The 23,282-nt window shown below is 40.5% G+C and overlaps 2 protein-coding genes across 3 annotated transcripts; one reads left to right on the plus strand and one right to left on the minus strand.

Moving 5' to 3' along the window:
- The first annotated feature begins 3,478 nt into the window (after positions 1–3,478).
- Positions 3,479–5,168, plus strand: il12a (interleukin 12a). The gene is made up of 7 exons (XM_069669094.1): positions 3,479–3,516; positions 3,649–3,797; positions 3,888–3,977; positions 4,212–4,253; positions 4,452–4,595; positions 4,741–4,782; positions 4,939–5,168. Exons 1-7 carry the CDS (start codon positions 3,498–3,500, stop codon positions 5,077–5,079), a joined length of 627 nt encoding a protein of 208 aa, XP_069525195.1. The 5' UTR covers positions 3,479–3,497; the 3' UTR covers positions 5,080–5,168.
- Positions 5,169–5,498: 330 nt separating this feature from the next.
- Positions 5,499–22,390, minus strand: LOC138596684 (uncharacterized). Of its 2 annotated transcripts, XM_069667977.1 has the most exons (17): positions 22,051–22,390; positions 19,593–19,624; positions 15,886–15,918; positions 15,618–15,683; positions 15,033–15,065; positions 14,306–14,341; positions 13,887–13,928; positions 13,749–13,795; positions 13,617–13,669; positions 13,296–13,522; positions 12,886–13,139; positions 10,348–10,473; positions 10,118–10,253; positions 9,979–10,026; positions 9,828–9,899; positions 9,446–9,730; positions 5,499–6,692 (listed from the first exon to the last, which is right to left on the minus strand). In XM_069667977.1, the coding sequence occupies exons 1-17, from the start codon at positions 22,104–22,106 to the stop codon at positions 6,664–6,666; spliced, it is 1,575 nt and encodes a 524-aa protein (XP_069524078.1). In that variant the 5' UTR covers positions 22,107–22,390; the 3' UTR covers positions 5,499–6,663. The 2 variants fall into 2 exon arrangements, with proteins under 2 accessions (XP_069524078.1, XP_069524079.1); XM_069667978.1 differs by lacking the exon at positions 14,306–14,341.
- Between the last annotated feature and the right edge of the window lie 892 nt (positions 22,391–23,282).

The raw sequence follows: 23,282 nt of genomic DNA on the forward strand, positions 1-23,282 counted from the left end.
TGTCGGCCTGCTTGTGCAGTTTTTTGTTTAATTTTTGCAGCGGGCTGGTTGGATGAATTTGCTCTTGCTCATTGGCTTCCTCTTTCTCATGAACACAAAGTGTAATCACTACAGAGAAAAAGAAAACATCACAGCAGAACACGTAGGATGACTCAACTCCCCGTGTTTCGGTCTTGCCTCATCACGTCATTGTTTGTCTCGCTCTCAGCGGGATTGGTTTAAGGCCTCTGCTTATTAATGTGGACAACCCCTTAAAGTCACAGTTATTAGAATTTTGCTTTCACGTGAAAAATGACAGCTGTGGACTGATAAATGGTCACTAGGGGTTTAAGATAAAGATGCATTGAATGATTCTAAATAACAGTCACAGTTAGTAATGACTACTGTGTCCTTCTAACTTAAGATGTCTATCTGAGGAATTCCCCCTTCCCCTCCGGTGGTCATCTTTTCTCTTTAATCATATCATAGACTTGAAGAGTGAAGGTGAGTTTCACTCTTTGTAATGCAGCCAAAGAAAGGCCAGGAAACTCCTCTCACTCCTCTCACTGACCACTGCAGTTTCAGAGAATGCACTTCATTTCAAAATGTGTCTTAATGTGTCTCTCAGCTTTCTCAGGTACTGAATGACACAACTTCTGACACGTGTGGATACAAAAACAAAATGTCTCATCATCCAGCTTTCAATAATATCAAGCAACAATTTATTAATGAATGGATTTTCCTTGTGAATTCCCAACCTTTTTTGAAATTTTTTACAGGTTTGTAACCCCACAAGCATAAAATAACATACATTTATCAACATGTGCATATACTCATATATATACTGGCTGTGATATGTGTCAGAATGAGAAATACTTTATTTATCCCCAGGGGAAAATCTGAGCGTTGCAGTGGCTCAATACAAAACAGAAGTCTGACGAAATATAGAAACTATAACTAGAGTAAAACTATGTAAAATATGTAGATTATATACAGAAAAATGTGAGAGATATGTAAATTATACACACAGAATATGTAAAACTGTGAGTTATATATACACTATGTATATATATATATATAATTTTGGTGATTTTCTGACTTGTTTTATTTAGCATTTTTATCCATCACAAAGATACTGTGAGTAATTTTGTGTCAGTCTTGGCGGCAATAGTGGACAAAGCGTCTCTTTGTATAAATTTAATGTCAATGTACATTGATACTGATTGGAGATTGGCATAGTAGCCTTTGCCATCACTGTGTGAATGTATGTGTGAAAGGGTGAACGTGACATGTAGTGTAAAAGCACTTTGAGTGGTCAGAAAGATAAGATAAGTTAAGTTAAAATTATCGTTAAAGATAATCCTTTATTGATCCCCAGGGGGGAAATCCGGGTGTTACAGCAGTACTAAGACAAAAAAAAAAGTCAGTGAATACAGTATAAAAAAAATGAAAAAATAAAATAAGAATAGATAGATAAAAAATATGAGGGATCCATATACAATACAAGGTATATACAACTGTAATACAAGTAGGAATAAGTGACAAGTTAAAGTGACAGTTGTGGGATAAAGTGACAGTATGCAGGACGAGGTAATACAGTATGGTATGAGCTCTATGGTTTATGATATGGTACAATATAAGGTGCAGTATAAAGTAGAATAACGGTAAACATTGCAATTATAGTCTAATATAGTATAGTGTAATATAATAACAATAACAATATCGTAACAATGTACATCATGAACATATACAATACTACAATCTAACACACTATATAAAATACGATACTATAATAACAGTGACCAGTAGATATAATAGTATGAGATAGTGCAGTAAAATATGGAGTCTAAGTAGTAAGTACAGTACAGTATATGAAGATGTAACCCAGTGGTAGATATTAAAGTATATAGCAGGTATATAAGTAAATCAGAACAGCAGAGTCAATGAGGTGAGGGTGATGAGAGTCAGAAGACTAGAAAAGCTCTTTTTAAGTACAGTCTATTTACAGTAAATGATTAGATATACATGGTATCTCAGATATGGTAAAGCCAACAACGGTGTCACTTTATCCTAAATAAGACACACAGGCAACAATAAATGCAAATATTAGCTTTCAAATAATAATAAAAAATAGCATTTATATGCAAAAACCAGAGGTGAAAGAAGTATTCTGATAATTTACTTAAGTTATACCAAAAAGTAAAAAGCGTGTTAAAATGTTACAGGTATCACATTTTGTATTAACCCATACACTTTATACTTTCACTTATATTTGAGTTGTTTTTTTGTGTTTCTCTAATTTGTACTGTTTTTTTGAAGCTATCTGGCACTATCATTTCCTTCAGGATTAATAAAGTTCTATCTTATCTTATCTTATCTTACAAGTCCAGCATTAAAAATCTTAAACTTCACAAGCATTATAAGCCAAATACTGTACATATAAAAACCCCTCTGGAGTTCTGTATTATTATTATTATACAGCTATTTTATTTATCATCACTGATGCATTGTGCTGCATTTAATTACTGTAGCTAGTTGAGATTAATGTAGTTTAAAGAACTGTATATACTGCTATTAAATTTAATCTTTAATTTTGCATCATTTGTGAACTGCTTGTGAATTTGTATAGCAACTAATCTTTCCCCTATGAAATGTGGTGGAGAAGAAAATCCAGTAGCATAAAATGAAAATACTTAAGACTCAGAAATAGTTAAAGTACACGTAAAGATAGTAGGCTACAGTATGTAAGCATTGAGCATATTCTGGGATTGCGTTTTCTTCCCTGCCTGACCTTGGCACATCTGCAAGATCCACCGCCCACCCGGGCTATGCAGAGGGTGAAAAAAACCTAAACGAACCCTCCTCTGCAGTGATGTCATCAGCGCGTCGACTGGACCTGATTACGTGGGTCACGCTGATCCAACACTGAGCCAAAGGTAATCTGGCGCACCGAAAGTGCAGCATCGAACAATAACCATCATGTGAACGAAACAACATGCAGATGAGCCTGGGTTTACCCGCCCTGTAATATACTGAAACTAAAACAGCAAAATTATATGAGGCATACGTCATTCTTGTAGTACATGAAATACATGTGTTTAAAAATGCCAAGACTATTCATTATTACGAATTAATTGCACACATCGAAGGGGGTCGGGTGATCTCAAAGGTTAATATGCATCTATGCTGAGTAATATATGAAGCTTCTACTCATCCTAAAATCCTAGGTTGACAGAAAGGCTATCTAAATAAAGATCACACTTACGTCACACTTTGAGTTTACTTTTTCTTTCCGGGTATGAAACACATATTTCGACTTCCCGTTTCTCACTCAGCCAATGCATGCTGGAAGATCGCAGAGGAAATTACAACATGACGTTTTAGTTTTCTTTTTGGTGGCGCTCCTGCAGGCCGGCAGAGGGAATCCCCAGAGAGAGGCCTATATATAAAACCAGATAAGAAGGCAGCTCATTGCTCATTGACCGGGCTCCACTACAGATATCAATCTGATCAGAAAGATGGCAATCTTTAATATCTGTAAGTCACCGAGCCTGACCGAGATATAACATGTTTCCATTCTGTGTTTGTCATGCAGCCTGAGCACCAGTGGGACTGAGTGTAAACCCAACAGACACAGGTGTTGATGCTTGTTATTCTCTCTCCGTGCAGTCTTCTCCAGCTGTGTGCTGCTGCTGCTGACCCTGAGCGCGCGCTCATCCTCAGGACATCCGGTGCCCACTCTGAGCACAGAAAAGTGCAGCGATTGTTCATCGCTCTTTCAGGGCCTCCTGCTGAATATCACACAGCTTCTCGACAATGTGAGTACAATTCACTACAGCGTATTTATGTTCGATACTTTTTCTCTGTTACAATTAGTAGATTTTTAATGCTTTTATGTTGTGTTACAGGATGTTGTGTGTTATGGCATCCCCTCTAATAAGATGGTGGTGAAGAGTAGAACTGAGACGGTACTGGCATGTGCTCCTAACATGACTCAGGTAACACTTGTTGATTTAACAGTAAAATACATGATGAATTATTATTTTAAAAAATATGATTAAAAGGAAAGACCAGCCAAAGTTTGAGTCTAGCTGCATATTTTTTACACAATTGTCTTTTGTTTTTATTTACTTAATTATGAAAAAATTATAGCACAATTTTAACTTTATTTGGTCAATTTCAGTCAAATTGCTGTCATATTTCTCATGTTTGAAATGTATTCCTTAACACAGAACTCAAGCTGTATGACGCAAAGAAATTCAACCTTCAATGAGGTAAGCTTTAGTTACTGTCAAGTGTTATATTGAAATTTTAATGTGTGTACATGCAAAATCTATTCTACCTAAAAAAGCTGTTGTTCTTTAACTGCTCTAATACGTCCATTCAATCACATATTCTTCCTATTTTCTAATCTTCTAATATGCAGACAGATGGCTGATGGGTAATTTTCTTCTCCTCGTTTCTCTTCACAGAGCGAATGTATGAGTAACATCATGAAGGACTTGGCCCACTATGCAGCTGCTATTAAGTCCTACCTCAACTCCGATCTCAGAAGTCCTAAGGAAGAAGTTGCACTTCTGAGCCCAACTCTGGGAGTAATACGGAGCCTGAGGAAGGTGTGTTTATTATGCATGTGTGGGAGGGCTATAAAAGGAAAAAAAAACACAAAGTCATGATTTAAAGACAGAAATACTGAGGGAGAATCTCTGGGGAAATAACATTTTGAAAGTTGCATGATGAAATCTTCCTTGGTTTACACAGAACTGCTCCCCGGTGCCAGATGAAGAGAAGGACTCCTCAGAGGTATTTTTCTACTCTGCTTATTTACTCCTCACCTTTCAGTTAAAGAAAAAAATATTTTTTTATATTTAGACACACAGAAAAGTTAGGTTGTTTATTTGTGTGTGACATATGTGATTTTGGTGTATTCATGCTGCTTCCTTCTGTGTTGTCTCTCAGGAGGACGCTGCCCAGCTGTGGGGAGACGACACCTTCAGTAACAGGCAGGAGATGTGTAAGATGATGAGGGGCTTCTACGTCCGAACCATCACCATCAACAGAGCCATGGGCTACATGTCCTCAGGAGACCACAGGAAGTAAACAACCTGCAGCCCCATCATCATCACTCCACATCAATACTGCAATATCCACACTCCTTTAATTCATCACAACTAAACAAGCCTTCCTGATCATTCACTATGAATATTTACAAGTACCGAACGAGTAGTTCTTCACAGTGCACATGGTGCACTGCTCTTTGCTAAAGTTAGCAGTGGAGGCCATGTTGGTCTATTTAAATGTATGAATGTATTCCAATATTTGGGGGATTGTATCTATTTATTTAAGATCTATTTATTGCATCTATTTATTTATTTATTTGGTGGCCTGTGATGTTATTTATTCTTATTTATAATAAAGTATTTATTGGTGTATTTTTGTGCTGATGTTGAAGTTATTTGGTGAAACTGCATGCAAATGAAAATGCAAGGTTTAATACTCAATCACAAATAACACAAAGGCAGAAATGAGTGTTTTATTATTTCACAATTCTTTGTTTGGGCTCTGACATGATTGAAACAAGTGCAAAAAGGACAGACCGGATTTGATGGTAATAAAGGAAGCGACCCTGTTATTGCAAAGTAAACATTACTGCCTTCGGCATGAAAGACAATAACAGGGTAGACATACCTGCAGCTTTTCCCAAATAGTACTGAGATTTGTGGAAACAGAAACAAAGCTGTGACTAATGACGGCATCAGAAAGTTTAAGGGGAATATTTTGACAGCCGTCTGACAGTACAGTTTGTTATTCAGGTCTTAAAAGCTGAAACAAGCCATGAGAAGATGTCTCACAAAATAAATGAATGATGCCGGGGTGTAGCTGCACTTACACAGACATTAAATTCAGCCTTGAATCCAAATGCGTGCGATTTGTTTTCTCACCGCAGCGTTCACAAAACAAGAGCAACATTTATATGTAAACAAGAGATCTGTGCTCCAGTCACAGTAGGGCAGGAATGGATTCATAATTCAAGTCAAACAGAAACAACATTATGACGCGACTCAATTTAGTTTTACAGGTTCAGATTCGTCAAATAAAAAACAAATAAAAAAATAGATATAGTTTGAAAATGTGTGTAAAAAAACAAATATGTACAGTACATAATGGTCACAAATATAAAAATGTATGAGAACCAAAAGCGCTTAGTATTTCAGTCTGTGAACTTTGGCTGGTCACAAGCATGTGCAAGTGATGTCATGCCAAATTGTTTTATAGAAAGTCCCACAAACACAACATAGTGAAACGATACACACAGGTTTGTTTTTTACATTATTTTTGCAGTTTAAACACTACAGCACCTACATTTCATCTGTTACTGGCTACATAATTAGCTACTTAATATCTAAATGACCTTTACACTTCTACCTCTACTGGTCATTTTCTGAACCTGAAAATGCTGTCCGTCACAATCATGACGTTTGGACAACATTAGTGGAAAATGCCCGACTGTGGCTCTTTCCCTGAAATGCAGCGATACAAAACCTATACATTAGTTTCACGTCCAAAGAAGAGAACAGCCGATGTTCGGTCCGTGGGTCAACTCTGCTTTGTTGTAGTCCTGAGATTTTTTTTTCTTCCTAATGCTGAAGCAACAGACATCAGTCAATGGAAGTCAAATCCCTTTCACTTAGCTGCTCGATTGTCCATCATGTCTGAAAAAAAGCAACACAAGGACAATTACTACTCTGCCCATATTTGGTAAGTGTGTTCATTACAACTATGACAGCTTTTTATTTAGATTAAACAAATAGTTACATCCATCCATCCATCATCTATACCGCTTATCCTGTTCAGTGTCGCGGGGGGCTGGAGCCTATCTCAGCTGTCATTGGGCGAGAGGCGGGGACTGATCGCCAGTCAATCACAGGGCTGACACAGAGACAGACAACCTTTCACGCTCACAATCACACCTACGGGCAATTTTGTGGTCACCAATGAACCAAACGAGCATGTCTTTGGACTGTGGGAGTACCCGGAGGGAACCCCACGCATGCATGGGGAGAACGTGCAAACTCCACACAGAAAGGCCCATTTTGTCCAGACCGAGGTTTGAACTAGGAACCCTCTAACCCTCGCTGTCTGTGAGGCGACAGCGCTAGCCACTACACCACCGTGCAGCCCACAAATAGTTACATCTAAATAAAAATAAAAAAAGTTTATACTAATACTTACCTATAAAAATAATTGAAAAGAAAGACAAGTGCCTGTTAAATGTAGTCAATATCTCCAGAGCCTGGACAATTCTAACTCAGTAATATACAGCTCTGGGTCAGTATTTGATGTGATATAGTTAAACAAAAGTGAAAGAATTGATTACATTTTGATGAGAAAATCAACACTAGATTGTTTATAAAGCTGCACAGAGCAAATGTTTGGTGTTTTCTGCGATGCTAGCGTTGTGGCTCTAGGGTCTGCACGATGACAGTTAATTAGTTGCAGACTGCTGTTTTTGTTTAAAACCACTGAAGCATGTACAGGACAAAATCAGCAAAGAGATAAGAGGTGTGGCTTTGTCCACAGGGGGCGCCAAAAACAACACAAACAGAAAGTTCCTCACGGGAGCTTCAAGTGATGAACTGGCACACACATTTGTATCTACATCAGAATAAAACATAATAATTTTTTTGACTTGTTTATTTAGCATTTTTATTCATCAAAAAGCTACTGTGAGTAATTTTAGTCTTGGCGGCCCCAGTGGACAAAGTGTTACGTCTAAATCTCTTCGCTGATCTTGTCCATTACTTGCGTAATTAATATTTTGTAATGAATAATATTGTATCATGCAACAAACAACGAGCAAACTGACGAGGGACTTACTCCAGGACAGAAAGCGTGTGTGACACTTTAACACTCACTTTTTTATAGTTATTAAATCTATATGCACATTTGCTCCGCACTGTTGCTCATCACATTTAAATTTGCTATACCTCCATATAGTCACTGCTCAATGCTGCAGTGTATATTTGTATTTTTCATAGCATATCGTCTGACACTGACGGGGAACAGGCATTAGAAATGACTACACAGAAATAATCAATCTTTTGCTGATGGTCTTGTTTGCTTTTGTAGGTCATAAAGAGGCATTGTAGAAATTCCAGGAGCTTTAAATCATCATCAGGTCAAAAGGTCGACCAACACTGATTCATGATTTAAAAAAAAAGCATCCCATGAGCCTCAGCTGTACTACCGGACCCCCAGAATTTGGCTGTCGACCATGTCTCATAGTGATTTTTATAAAGGTGGTTGAAAAATGTATGACAGCATTATAGCAATGGTAGCTTTCTATGACATGAGGCATAAGGGCACAGTTGGGCACTGTTACAGAATTAGAGGTCAAAGGTCAAAATGTGAGTCATGAAAACGTGACTAGTAGATAGAATATAATCTAAGCTTTACAATGATGAATGACTGTGATATTCTGTGTAGGTTACCCTCTTTTAAACTGGCTCTGTGTGAAGAATGTCAAAAACAACTTGTAATGATGGAGGGATGAAAAAAGGAGTGATAGCACATAGAAAGCTACCATTGCTGCAATGCTATCATACATTTTCCAACACTAGAGACATAGACCTTTATAAAAATCACTATGAGACATGGTCCCTCCAAATTGGCACGACCAACCCCCTGGCTCATGGACTATATGTGTTTAGTGCTAACTAGCAAATATCACAACGCTAACACAATTACCTAAAGCCGCTTTCCCACTGGTCAAAAAAAACACTCACACCCGGCTCTTTTGCTTAGTGGGAAAGGCTAAAATCAGCATTCAGACCCGGGTCAAATGACTCTGCAGTAGACCCGGGTGATAAACGCCTCGGCTCCGATCGGCATTGATGGGAACACAAAACCTGTGTTGACACGCTAATCTCCAGCACGATGCTATGCTCCCTCGGTAACTTCTGCGACTCCTTGTCATCTCAACTACAAATTCTGCCTGTCTCCGTCCAAGCAACGCTCGAACATCGTTCCACATTTGTCGGCGGTGAGTTTGATAAACAGACTGAATGAGTAATAGATAGAATAAAGACCTAACCACCGTAACATCCTCACTGTTTACTAACCCTGTTTCAGGTGCGTTTGTGACGTCAGACGATGACGCAGCAGAAAAGAGACTGACAGGAGTATACTTCACTGGCAATGGGAAAAGAGACAATCGGCATCTATAAGTGGGTCTTCCCGGGTCGGAAAAATATGCAATACCGCGCTAAATTTAGGTGGGAAAGGGGCATATGCTTGTCAACAGCTTAGACATGAAACCTGCTAAACACCAGCATGTAATTGTCAGTGTTGCATGATAGCATCTTGACGTTAGCGCTTCAAAGTGTCATCAACTTATTATTTCAGCTCTGGTGTTTCTGGTTAACTACCATTATTATATGATTAAAGTATCCAACAAGTTTATTACCTTGCAGTGTCTGACGGAACTCGTTTGGCAGGTCATCCAGCTCCTCCACGCTCTTCCACAGGTGGTTCGCCGTGGCCTCTCCCGGCCGCCTCCTGCTCTTCCACTCCACCAGCATCTTCAGCTTCTGCATGGTCACATCTTTCTCTGCTGCCTGGATGTCGTCCAGCTCTCTGGAGTTCAAGTCCAAATAGATGGCCACCTGCTTCCACTCCTTCCCGAGCCGCTTGGCCACCTGCAGGAGCTGCTTCTCTGACATGTCCTGACCCTGAGCTGATTTCAATCCATCTGGAAAAAGAAGCACAACAGGTGCTGAATGTAGGTTTGATTTCACAGGGATGCATCTGAAAGTAGCGCAGGTGTGTACTGGTTTGAAGAAAGTCACCTGACTCGTCCTTCCAGCGAGGCCTTTTACAGGTTTCCTCTTCTTCTGACGGGCTGCTGCTCCTCTGTCTGCCTGAGAGACACAGATATGAGGTGAGGCTTCCTGGTGAATCTAAAAGTTAGGATTAAAATTTGAAAAACAAGAAGCTTACTGTTTGTCCTTTTTCTTGGCTTCTTTTCTGTGGTGTCCACACAGTCACCTGAAAGCAGAGAGAAGAAGATCAACATCAAATGACACATATTTCAAATATTATATCAAATATTTCAGACTAAGACCAGGCGAAGTGTTACCTTCTCTGATAGTTGCAGACCACACAGTCTCATCAGTGTCGTTCTCTACGAGAGACAGTTTAAAGGGAGGAGGCTGCTCGAAGAAAGCTTCAAAGTAGCCTTTCATCTTTGTCACAGCGAGGGTGAATTTCAAATCCTGCCAAAGAAACATACATAAAAATGAAAGTGCAGTCAATGCATAACATGATAATAATAATGCAGACACACGTGCATGTTAAAACGAGACTGACCTCAGGTTTGATCTCCCCCTCCGGCTCGCTCAGCAGGCGATACGTCCCCTCGTCGAGCTTACACGTCGGAGGCTTCTCTATCCGAATGTACCGACTCTTGTAGCCTCGCACCTGTTTGCCTATATCCTGGTTTGCGCGAGCACAGCAGGAAGACAAAACAAGACACAGGATAAGTCACTTCCCTGCAGATGGTGGACTGAATATCGATTCAAATCCAATAAGAGTCAGAATGGAAAAACTGAAGGCGTCTGACTAGAACAAACCACTTATAAGTGAAGGCTGGAAAATGTGTTATCATAAATGTAGTTGGATTATTCACCAGCTGCAGCCTCTGCTAAACACCCTCACACAACCACGTACACACTTCCTGAGTGACCTCAGCTGCACTACGTGGTGCCCTTACGGTAATACACACAGCAGGGGCATTCATATCATTATGAGACATACCACCAAACACCAGGTCATTTTTTACTTGAAAAAAATTTCCAAACAATACGTCAAAGGGCATCTGATGAGGTCACTTTTACCAGCAAGTCAATGCTACTTAACCAGGCACTGTCACACCTTTTTTTAAAACATTTTTTAAATTTCGTTTACTAAAATTATGACAAATGTTCGTCAACGACCATTGTTCCCTGACTAAGACAAGACGCTGGTGAGCTAAAAATAGATCGTTGTTAGACAAACTCTGATGACACATATGTTTTGTTTTCGTTAACGAGATAAGACTGGACTAAAATGTTAGTGGTGGGCTATTTTAAAGCCTCAAGCACCAGTTAGAGATAATGAAGGTGGTTATGAACTTTCTGCTAACCCAGGCTTTCTGCTTTAGTTTCTGTGTGCGGGCGTTTGATGTGTCATTTGACGCACAAAAAGGAGCGATCACCGGCCGTCTGATTCAGTCAGACTGTTTGAATGAGAAGCGATGATTAAAAGTTAGGACCACGCATAAAAACGTAATACAGCGTCCTTATATACCGCGTCCTCTTTGTTCTTTTACTGTATGGTAGATCTGCTGAAATTTAAAGTGTTAATTTGACCTCAAACAAACAGGTAAAACCGAGATGAGGAAGACTGGAGAGGGGAGGGGGGTCATCGAGGGCGTAGTTTTCATTGTAGGGACGACAGCTGCACTCTCCCTGCCTTATAAAGTACATTCACAAACAAATAACTACTATCAGGCGATTATTGTTTAATCACTGCTTAAGACTGAAAAATTACTTTCGCATATTAACTCTGATCTCTGTTTCTTTATCTTTTTTTTAACCCATGAATTATCAATATGTTTGGTCGATGATGGGTCCGGCAAAGATTGTAACTTTTGACGCTTTCATGATGAGGTGTTTCCATTTCAAATGTCCTGCTGTAACCAAAGACGTCAGGGCAATGATAGGAATTATTATTTATAATACTTAAACAAACTGCGCTCACCCAGGGTGACAGAGAGAGAGAGAGAGAGAGAGAGTGTGTGCATGCAAATGGACAGCGCGGACGCGACACGATTAACGGTTATTTGATTGGGACATGTTGTTCAGCTGTATTACTTTCAGTTTAATGAAGTGTATGAACTATAGACTGGAGTCCTTGTTTATAGTGAAAGACTGCTGTGTCATATAAACTAAAATTATAAGTAGGGACAATTCAGTAATTTCTGGATATTGGTAGGGGCCGTCCCTACCCAATTCTAGGACCTTGGGGGTGATTGACTAAAAGTAATGACTAAAATGTGACTTTTTATTGACTAAAACTAGACTAAAATGTTGTCAACTAAAGCAAGACTAAAACTATCAAGGCTAAAAATGACTAAAATGTGACTAAAACTAATTTTCGTCTAAAGACTAAATCTCAAATTGCTGTCAACATGAACACTGCCATATAACAAAGTGTATCATAGTATTTGACCATACCTTATGACATCATCACAACACATTTCAGTGAGCTCTTTGCCTCATTGTTATTACACAAGCCTGGAAATCCGCCGTGTGTTCTACAAAGTCACACAGCATCAAAGCCAGTGCACACTCAAATATGAACAAGAAGTGAAAGCACAGCCTTTACACTGGTCTTGTTATTCGCTCACAAACTGTTTGACAGGTTTTTCAGGCATTTTGCTGGAGTTTTATCCAGTTGGTTTGATGTAAATCGTGATTAACTAAGGTAGAATGACTCAGGTGATGGTCTCATGAATGGAATATTTGTGCAGTTTGTGTAAGAGGAGGGTTTTTCATGCTCGTCTTGGGGAGGAAGAAATTCCTCAATAAAAACACACTTCGAAGGCGCAAGCAGGTTGCCACTTCTGACTTTGACTGATTCACGTTATTTTAAGAATGAAAAAGAAATTAAGTGTTCATAATGTTTCTGTGCATATGATTTATGAAAGTTTAAAGTCAGCTATTCAGGCCATAACCTTGTGCGCTTTGTATCCAGTAATGTAATGGCTGAATTTCATCGTCACACAGGAACAGATACTGAAACAGCAGACAGAGAAAAGAAGAAACTCCGAGGTATATTCTAAAAAAATTCATCCTTTTCCCATACCTTGATGTCAGACGCATTGTTGGTGGCCAGGTAGACATGGAAGCTGTAGTTGTTGTTGTCACCGCCCAGCTGCTTGTAGACCAGGACCACCCCGTGGTGCTCTACAGATTGAGTCGTCTGAATGATGGGACCCACGGGCGACAGGGACGACACGTTCCACTTCACATGGCTTCCCGAGTGGTCCACTGTGGGCTCGATGAGTGGACGGTTGTCCTTTATGTGCAGGACGCTGAATGTCATCTCATTTTCTGGATCTTTGGGAGGATTTAGGAAAGAGAGGGTTTTATGTTTCACCTCAAGCAGCTTTAAATTAAAGGTCAAAGATTGTGATTCTCAGTTAAATTAGCTGTTTTAGAGGAACTACAAATTAAACACACAGGAAGAGACAACGTCTTGATATCTATTCTCACCAGCGAGGCAGATGGAGTGAGGGAACTGGATGGACTTGAGGACAGACGCGTCCTTATTGACTGTGTCCACGTTGAAGATAGGTCCGGCAAACTTCCAGGGGCCCGGGAGGAACGAGCCAAACTTGGACCAGGACAACACCGAGTACCGCACGAGAACCGGCTCCGATGCTTCAAACACCAAGCCGGTGACCGTACACTCGTACGTGCCCTCTCCTTCCAGCTGCACCCTGAAACACACACAGAGTCAAACAGAGTCGGAGATGAGTTACATGCAGAATTATCAGAAATGTGCACAGGGCAGAGCAGATCAGTCGTACTCACTGTAATCGTCCCTTACTGATCCTCCTGGGTGTAACACGCTCGTTACCGTGGCTCTGTTAGACAAATCAAAACAGTTTGTTGATTGGTTTGGACATAAATAAAGTCAGTAAGTAAATAAAGTTCTAAGCTCACCTGCTGGATGGCTTTGCATTTTTCACAGCAGAATTTGGGCCTCTCATCTGTCAGAAGGATAAACGAAGGATGATTTACAACACACACGACACCGTCTCAAAAGCAGAAATTGTGCCCCTACATCAGGCTTCTTCTTACCTTTCCCATTTGAAGCCTGTGCTTCAGGTCTGTGGACGGATTCTGCGGTGTAAAATAATTTAAGTCCAACATTATTGCATGAAAATCATACGTCAAAATATGTGTTGAGCCTCAGGCGGACATCCTAGTCACACTTTTTAGATTGCTGTTCAACTTTTTGGGTTGAGCGAGAGGATGGAGCACGCTCAATTACATGTTGAATTAAATTCTGTGGTGCAAAAAGGCGATCAGAGCCGGAGGCAAAAATATGTAGTATGGCTGCCATTAAGACGTGGTTGTGGCTAAAGTCCACTTAACCAAAAATGGCGGTCTGGATGTAAACAACATACAAAACTGTTAGAAAGCAGAGCAGTTGCTTCGGCTTTAAAGGACAGTGTTAATACAATAAAGACAGAATATTGTTTCATGAAGCGTCGCACCATTTTTATGCTCGTCTGCATCGTCCTCTTCATGTTCTGCAAAGAGAACAGAGGACATCAACTCGGTTAAACCCCAAACAAAGACTGCATTAAAAGGACTACATGACAGCTCCCTAAAAGTGAAGCCAAAACCTCTCTATCGCCCCCTGCTGACTGGCGGCAGTATAGGTCATAAAGCCCGCCTCCTCCATGTTAACAGATGGGACATGAGTCAAACTATAAAATCAAAATACACACCAAATACATTTTTCTCAAACATGGTTTCTGTCATTATAGTTAGAGCTGTCAATCATCCTTTTGACAGTATCAAATAACTAATTAAAAATAAACTGTTGACAAATACGGCTCCTGCAGCCGATCCGTTCCTGATTAGGAGAGTAGAGGAGGAACAGCGAGAGGAAACGTAACTAAAACAATCACTAAAGTCATTGAGGTTTCCATATCTATGAACGTTAACCTCAGACCAACAGAAGAAGCTGTTCTGCTGTTAAATACGATGACGTGCGGAACCATAGCTGTGCTTTTCGGTAATTTAAGTGTGTGTGTTTTGGTTAGTGCAAGTGAGACCTCTTAGCGCAAGATGGCAGCTCCTATCACAGGAAATTTTGGCTTCAATTCCATACAATGAGAGCAGATGGAGACGTGTCGTCCATCTATATATACAGTCATTGATTACAAAATATTTGTATTGTTTTATGACATATATAAATATGATGCAAATTATTACCTTCCTCTCCTCCATCCCTCTCAGCACAGGATTCTGATGAAAGTCAAAATACAAGAAAAAGAGGAAGGTGAAAAACAGACAGACATTTTAGAAAACACACTTACTTGGTTTCCTGCTGAGTTGGGTAAGAAGAAATATAATGGCCTCATGTTTATACGGTAAATAAAAAGCTAACTCTGAGTAAATTAGCTTAGTGATGGACAAAGGCTAAACAGGGGAAAACAGCTAGCTTAGCTCTGTTTGATGCTAACAAAAGCTGCCTTTAAACATATTTTAAGCTAACTGTGTAACTAAAGCAATATGATTTTATACTTTGGGTTTTGTACAAATTAAACAAGATACAACCTGTTTATAAGTGGGCTTAGGATTTGCTGGTAGCTGTATTCTTTCTGCCCCTAAAGAGAGCCAGGCTATGTGTTCCTGCTCCCCAGTTTTATGCTAACCTCAGCTAGGCTAACAGTGTCTTTGCTGTAGCTTAATGTCAAGCATACTGGCATGAGAGTGGTATTGTCTCATATACTTCTCAGCATGAACGCAAATAAGTACATTTTATTATATGATAAACCAGATAAAAGTGTCTCTAACCAGCGTCCTCATCCTCTTCTTCCTCTTCCTCCTCTGAGCTGTCCTCAGTGGATGTTCCTGTGTTGTCTGTTCAACGAATGCACATGAAAGGGATGTGTTAGAGAGCTAACACATTACACTCAATTTCCAACGAATGCTGAGTAAAAGGGATTCATTACACAAAGGTTAAATGTTATGAGGGAAAAAATATTCTAGATATAAAAGAGGAATTAAATGTCAGCAGATGACCGAGTTGTTGGATGAGTATGAAATAAAAGATGATGCCTACCTGAACCGCTGCTGTCGCTTTCTATGAGATTATCTGGAACACATGAGGAATTGTCTTGAGGTTAGTGCTGTTGAAAACTGATGTAATAATGTCAAAATGTGAGAAAATATACTTGTTTTCATTTCTATCTTACTATTATTTCATCAATAAAAATATTCTGTCAGCCATGCCATCATCATCTTGAGGGAATTCACATGATTTTAAGGGTTTTTTTATAGCAGCATTTTTGTGGTTAGTATTGTAATAGAAATAGCAAAGTTATTTTGGTGTCTCATGATAATTTCCCCTTAACCTGTACTTAACTCTGCAGTGAAAACAGACACAAACACCACCTAATAATAAGGAAAGTGTGTTTCAATTTCTCCAAACTACAGGTAAATACTACTGGAAAAAAACGTGTTGTATTCAGACTCCCTATTTTCTCACTAAACAAAAACCATCGAAAGAGAAAGAAACCTCAGTTGCAACCACATGTACTGTTTGCGCCACTCACTGTTTCAACCTTTCCTTACTTAAAGGAACAATTCGCCCCTGGACAAAGCCACTGTCGGTCAAAGCTGGTGTTCTCTGTAAATGATAGAAGCAATAATATTTGAAGTTGGCGCCATAGCTGTGGAGAAAGTTGTACAAACAGCTCGTGTTTCGCCCATTCTAAATTCCTACAAAATCCAGCGTGCACTGCGCCCCTCACTCTGAAAGGAATGATCCAGCAAGAGTGAAATACTACTGTTTCACTGCAGTCAATGGCTCAGAGCGGTACAGAATCCGAAATACAATAAATAAACCGATGGATCGTGACGACCTGACGATTTTGAACGAGACATGACTGACATGTCTGGGAGGGAAAACAGGAGAGCAGGTAGCGTTTCAAGGCACCTCACAGAACAAATGAGTACATTTTACGGTATGTGGTTTTTTCAACTAAACACCACAGAGAGGCGGGTGTCCTAGATTGAGGAAGTGTAGTTTAGCGAGCTCCCTGGCCCTGGAAAACCTCCACCAGACTATGTAAAACACGTCATCTGGCGGAGGTTTTCCAGGGCCCATTGGAGAAGCGGATAGCGTCCTCCAAAGGCCCCTGATAGCATGATAGGACTGAGGTTGAAAATCGGCGAACTGGCCCTTTAAGAAAAGTAATAATAGATGGACTTTAAATGTCAAAGAAATTGTCACTGAGCCTCTGCGTTTATCAGGTGCAGCCTCGGTGATGAACCTCTACTTTTAAGTTTACTTCTGTGCTTTTAACAACAGTCGTCATCCTTACCAGTCCTCAAAAAGCCCTCAGCATGTCTCACTTACGCCACCAGCTTTCACATATTTATCATTCCTGAGCAGCTGAACTGTTGCACCCTGTGAGGAACACTATGATAAGTGCCATGCATTAACACTCTGGCACATTTATACAGATGGGTCCAGAGGACCTGCTTCTTCCTCTCTCTTCCCAGCAGCAGTGAATGTCCGTGGACCGGGCCATCTGGCTGAGCGCCTGGCCGGCTAATGGATGGAACCCGTCCTCTCTGGCCTGCGGAGTTTTATCTTAGACTAACAAGCAGATGCTGCCATCGCTGCTCTACTCGCACCACCTCCCTCATCAATCTCTTTCCTCTGCTCTGCTCGATCTATCTGCTTCATCTCCCTCTCTCCTTGTCCTCGAATGCCTCCCACGGCAAATCTCTGTCTCTGCTGCTGCCTCGTCTCAGCCAGCAGGCATCCCTCTTCGCTCTGGCATGGCCGCTTCCCTTCATCAGCCTGACAAACAAGGTGGAGAGCAAACACCCTCACAATACACACATGCATACACAAGCACATACACACTTGTACACAGCTTTAAAAGTTTGGATAGTTTCATGGGTGTTTGCTGCCATCTGCTGGTGTGAAATAAAAAAAGCAAAGCCCAGGCTGGTGTGTGTCTCACAGCAGTAAATCTGAACCTTTCTGGCTCGTCAATGATCCACAATAAATGCAGTTTCCTGGGTAAATGTCAGCACTTAATTTAGTGTTTCTGCTGTCTGCTGTCACGAGGGACCACCCATGGAGCGCCACTGAAATCTCTTGCCTCATGTTAAATTACATTAAAAAAAATCCAAATGACTTCCACGCAGTGTGGTAAACAAATTTAAAGTTAGGGGAAAAGACCTCTCATATTGGATAGGGGTTAACTGCATTGAAAGGATCTTTAACTGAAGTATTGTAAAAAGGGCATCTACTAATGATTTAACATGGGGTGCTGGTTTTCGCTCAGTGGTTAAATCGCGCTTCACACATTCAGTAGCTAGAGTCCTCGATGCGGCAGCCCTGGGCTCGGCTCCCGCCCTCTGACCTTTGACGCGTGTCATTCCCACACTCTCTTCCCCTGTTTCTGACACTATCCACTGTCCTCTCTCTAAATATAAAGGCATAAAAGACAAAAAAAAAAGTAAATAGGAAGCTCATTATAATTTCCAAGAACTTAAAGTTACATCTTCAAATTGCTACATTTGTCCAACCCCCATTAAAGGGGGGGTATTATGCTAATTTCAAGCTTCATATTTCACTCTGTGTTACCTGTGGAGTAGCTTAGCATAACTTATAGTTAAAAAAAACTCTGGTGCTCTGTGCAGGCCCTCATACGGCCTCTGCCAGAAACGACTCAGTCAGCTCTGTTCCTTTAAGAAACTCCGCCCCTACAAGCCCACTTTCTACTGATTGGCCAGCTCTCTGACCTTGCTGAGGCTGCACTCTGTGATGTCACAAAGTGCAGCGTGTAGAAAAAACTGTGTGAAACCTGGCGTTCACAGCAGACTGCAGACTGAGCTGAGAAGCCTGGGGATTAGTCCAACATACTTTTAGCTACAGATTTGAAACTTCACCCACGTTTAGTCTGAACATCCAACATTGTAACATTATATATGTCTTAAAATGTGAAACAGCACAATATCCCCTCTTTAATGACAAAGAAAAGATGCAAATCTGGAACCAATCAATTTTGGACTTTTTTGCTTGAAAAATTAATAAAACATTTAATCCATTAAAAAAAAAAACAGGTCGAAATTTAATACTTAAAAAAATTATTTTTGCAGCTCTTATATTTTATTGGTATAAGAAGAGAAAAGAAAGATCCCTTAATTCCCAATCATCACCAGCTGCATGTTCTTCTATTACCACCATGTCAACTACAGAGAGTTTTTGGCCATTTAATTTAAATAGTTTTACATGTGTGCAGTGTTGAGAATAACATGCAAAACTGGGAGCAAAAGTACGGTGGCCAACAGGGCCAAATATCCTGAAACGGCCCTAAAGGTTTCTCTTGGGAGAAAGGGGCTGCAAATTCAGATACGTTGCAAAGCCAAAAAAACAAGCATGCTGCAATAACCCAAAACAAATGCTGCTGCAAATGTGCTGCAAATACACGAATGAAGCAAAGACCCAAAATTCAAATGCAACAGAAAAATTCTGCATATCCAGTCATCACAAGAGCTCCAGGCTTTGCATTGCCCTTGTCAGCCACTGCACACAAGTCATAGTATGACTGTGAATGAACCCGCTGCCCTCTAAGGCAAATGATATGGAAATAAGGGAGGGCAAAGAGAGAGACAGGTCTGAAGTGATAAAAGAGGAAGGAATGAAAACAGTGACCAATACACGGGGATGCTCTGTGAGAAAGTGAAAGAAAAAGAGAAGCCAATATAAGTGGGGAGGGAAGGATGAAAAAATGTGTTGATGTTTACCTTTGTTTTCAGGCGCAGGGATATCTCCGTCTCTGTAGGGCAGAGGAGATAACAGTCAGACAACTTTGAATTACACAGACTCTACCAGGGGTCACATAAGGGACGTCTCAGACATGTAGTGACAACCAAGAAAGAATTTAGAGGTTGTAAGTGACGGCTCTTTGCGCAGCTGCAGGTTGTTGTGTTAAAACCACTTCTGCTTTCAGAAAGGAACACACTCGGTCGAATCAATCACAAAAACAGGAAGTGTGCATCTCACTCACACCTCCTGCCGAGTGATAGATTCATCTTCCCACCCAAAGTCTCTGACCCACTTACAGAGTGCTGATGGTACAGGAAACCAGCCATGGAAAGATACTGGCCGAGTAGGTTTTGTCATTAAACAACAGCGGTCCGATTCATACAGACACATATTTATCTACTCTCAGTTTCAGACACAGATGATTCATATTTAATGTCATAATTTATTTACTTTCAGTGGTGCAATATTACGCTGATATGATAATTTGGTTAAAAAGTTGCGTGTCTAAATTAACGATTCTTAGAACACTGTCATTAAAAACAAAATGAGTGACTGAAAGTTTTGTTTGACACATAAAAGGATAACACTGACCAGAATTGTGATTATATTGCCATATTGTGATTTATATACGTTCAAAAATGTAATTCTTACTAAGAGGAATTTTTTAACCATATCGCCCTGCACAGTGGAGATCACTAGCAGTTCTTCCTGACGACCTACCTCTATACATCGTTTAAAATGTGCTTGATAATCCAGAAATGTAGCTTATAAAACATACAATGAGTAAAAGTGTTATAATAGATCAGATGTTGAGTCTGAGCAGAGGACCGGAGCAACCTGTTGACACAGTCTGAGCCTGGACAAGAGGCAACACGCCCGATTTACCTACACATGGAGGACAAGACAGAGAGCCAACCCCACAAGACAAACGAGTTCATCACCGGCAGGCGTGAAAAAGTAGGTCACATCCCGCCCTGCGTCTTTTCCTAACAGTGCAAACTGGGTGATCAAAAGCAAAATGATGAATCAGGAAATTAAGTCCATAAAGCCTGACCAGATGATGGTCTTTTATTTTGTAGGCTGTTAATCCTGATAAGGCACAGTGGTTTCCTTTGTTTTGAAACATCTGTACAGGAAGTGCGCTTTCTTCTCCTCAAGGTCAAAGTGTTGGCAGCTCGGTCACAGAACAGCAGCACTGAGGCTCATTGGCTGAAATGGTAAAAATGTTCTAATAGTGAATAAACTCCCTACGAGAGTTCTCAGACTTTCTATCTTCTGCTTTGAAAATATGATAACAAAATCCTGAGCGAGGGTGTTGGTCTGTTTCTGGCTGAGAGATAAAGGCCGCAGCATTCACATGCTTCCTGCAACGTCTCATAAACACAATGAGGAGAGAGAACATCTGTGTGCAGATAAACAACTGTCACTTAGTCTGCATGTTATACACAAAATAACCGTTGACCTTTACTACTTTCAATTATTAATATAACGCCTCACTGCTTTCACTGTTGTGTTTATAGTGGGTCATAAACATAAAAGGTGAATGCCGTCATTGCTACTGCTTCTAATATTAAGTTTACCTTATATTAAACTACTTTTATATCCCTCATAGTCATTTAATTCTAATTTACTGAAATTGTGTTATAAATGTAGTACGGTGTTCATTAAAAGCCAGTGTGGTGGTGTTTATTCAGGGACCTTTCCTGCCTGCATTGCCGTGTGAATGATACCCAGGTGACAGCACAGTAGTATACACAGAGGACAATGAGTCAACCTGTCTGTTGCCAATTATACAACTGATAATAACACTGTAAAACAGGTTAAGAGGTTGATATAAATCAGGATTATCCTCAGGTTTTAAATAAAAAACGATTTAAAATGGGACTGCATGTTGGTAGAGCATTAGCAACGAAAATGAAAAAATAAATAAATAAATGGAAACTGTAGCAGGAAGTTATTATTTTGTAGCTCGTTTGTAGTCCAAACTAGGGTGATTTAAATGGACATTCACACATTAGGTTATTTCTAATGTCCTATAATATGTTAGTTATGTTAGTTTTACAACTGCCGGTTTCAAACTCGCTGCTCGCGTGCAGTCGCCTCTCTAAACAGTGATGTTACCGTGTTGACAGTGAGTCATCACAATGTAACAACACAGCAGCGTGCTCACACAAAGAGATGACCTACCTCTCGTTGTATATCTTTGCATCTACGTTTAATTCCACGTATTCCTAACAAGGAAGCGATACTTTTTAGATTTGGTAGATTAGTTTTTAAGAGACAGCAACAAAAAACAGCACTTCCTGTTAACTCGGAGGAGCGATTTTAGCTTCCCCTTCTCGCATCATGGTGTCTAATCTGAACACCATGAAAAGATTAAACACAGATGTAATGCAAGAAGTCAGCATTCGTCAAAAATACATAACTAAAACGTACCCGTCCTCCAGGTGAGAAGCTGCTCCACAGCTCGCCATCTCCGCCACCATCCTCATTCTCCAACCAAACCCCGTTATACTTTTTGTTCGTCCTCAGCGTGCAGCACCTGCGCGTAAAGGCACCTGAATATGATCCTACCATGGGCTATCAGTGTCAGGTTAATGCTCTGGGCAGTTATCGGCGCTATAATGGTAATCCGATCCCTCGTGGCTGAGCGAAATCTTCACATCACTTGTCCTTTCAGTTGCACCAACCCTTCTTCAGGAAAACAAAACAGCTGGAGTTTCTACCAAAAATGCGCTCACAGTATGCAAAACCCAAAACGGAAACATCCAACAAGCCGTCGTGCATCGTCAATGTGGATTTATTGTTTCCTCTCACAAACTGCAGCTTGTGGTCGAGAGATGAATAAAAATAGATCTTCAAAACATGTTCGTCGGTACTGCGCTGCACAGAGCGGCGGGATCCGCTTGCAGGATCAGCGGTGATGCGCAGTTGCGACGCAATGCATGAAAGCACCCCAACAAACGCCACATGTGGGCGGGGGTGCAGCATCCCGCCTTCAGCATGGTTTTTAGCAAAGTCTTGTTGATGATTTACAGCCGGACTTCTACCATGTTTTTAGTAACCAAGGTTACATTAAGCAAAGTAGATAAGGAGAGTTTGCTTATTAAATCAGCTACATATCTGGTGATGTATTTATAACAGGTGGGGAAGTGACGCTTCTAGAGACCCCATATATTCTCATCTTGATACATTATTTCACATTATCAAAGGTTTTTCCTAAAAGAAGCTATTCCGGGACTTTTAAAATAGTAAAAGTTGGGAAATCACAAGCGCAACTTTCAAAGTAAGACGTCTGCATTTATCTGAAGCATATTTGTAAGTCTCCCATTTTCTTCCCACATGAAAGTAGCAGCCAGAACTCAGTGCAACTAGGTCAATTTGAGCGGGAAGACGTGCATTGCAAAGCTGCATTACCTTAAAGTCACCACCAGATGTCACATCAGACAACAAAACAAGCACAAAGCTGCAGCAAAACCGTGCCTCCCCAAAATATCCTCGCACCGGAAGACGCACTCATGCAAGATGCGAGTATCTGACATGAGTGTGAACATAACATGTAGCTCATATGAAACGTCTAAGGAATCAAAGGATCCATTCGTGGCAGAAGCTCACTGTCAGTCGGAGAGAGCGAGAAAAGAAGGGAGAGCTCTCTGTGAAAGCCGGAG

This window comes from Semicossyphus pulcher, unplaced genomic scaffold (genome assembly GCF_022749685.1).
Source record: "Semicossyphus pulcher isolate SPU_LCO1_2020_fin unplaced genomic scaffold, fSemPul1.0.p SCAF_19, whole genome shotgun sequence".
In the NCBI taxonomy this organism is placed as follows: domain Eukaryota; kingdom Metazoa; phylum Chordata; class Actinopteri; order Labriformes; family Labridae; genus Semicossyphus; species Semicossyphus pulcher.

Excerpts from the sequence above, each read along its gene's own strand:
- il12a (XM_069669094.1), top strand. Across the intron at positions 3,798-3,887 it reads TCACACAGCTTCTCGACAAT|GATGTTGTGTGTTATGGCAT; the intron begins GTGAGTACAATT and ends GTTGTGTTACAG. Across the intron at positions 3,978-4,211 it reads GTGCTCCTAACATGACTCAG|AACTCAAGCTGTATGACGCA; the intron begins GTAACACTTGTT and ends TCCTTAACACAG.
- LOC138596684 (XM_069667977.1), bottom strand. The coding sequence starts at position 22,106 with ATGAGGATGGTGGCGGAGATGGCGAGCTGTGGAGCAGCTTCTCACCTG. Across the intron at positions 13,929-14,305 it reads TGCAGACGAGCATAAAAATG|AATCCGTCCACAGACCTGAA; the intron begins GTGCGACGCTTC and ends TTTACACCGCAG. Across the intron at positions 10,027-10,117 it reads GTCTGCAACTATCAGAGAAG|GTGACTGTGTGGACACCACA; the intron begins GTAACACTTCGC and ends CTCTGCTTTCAG.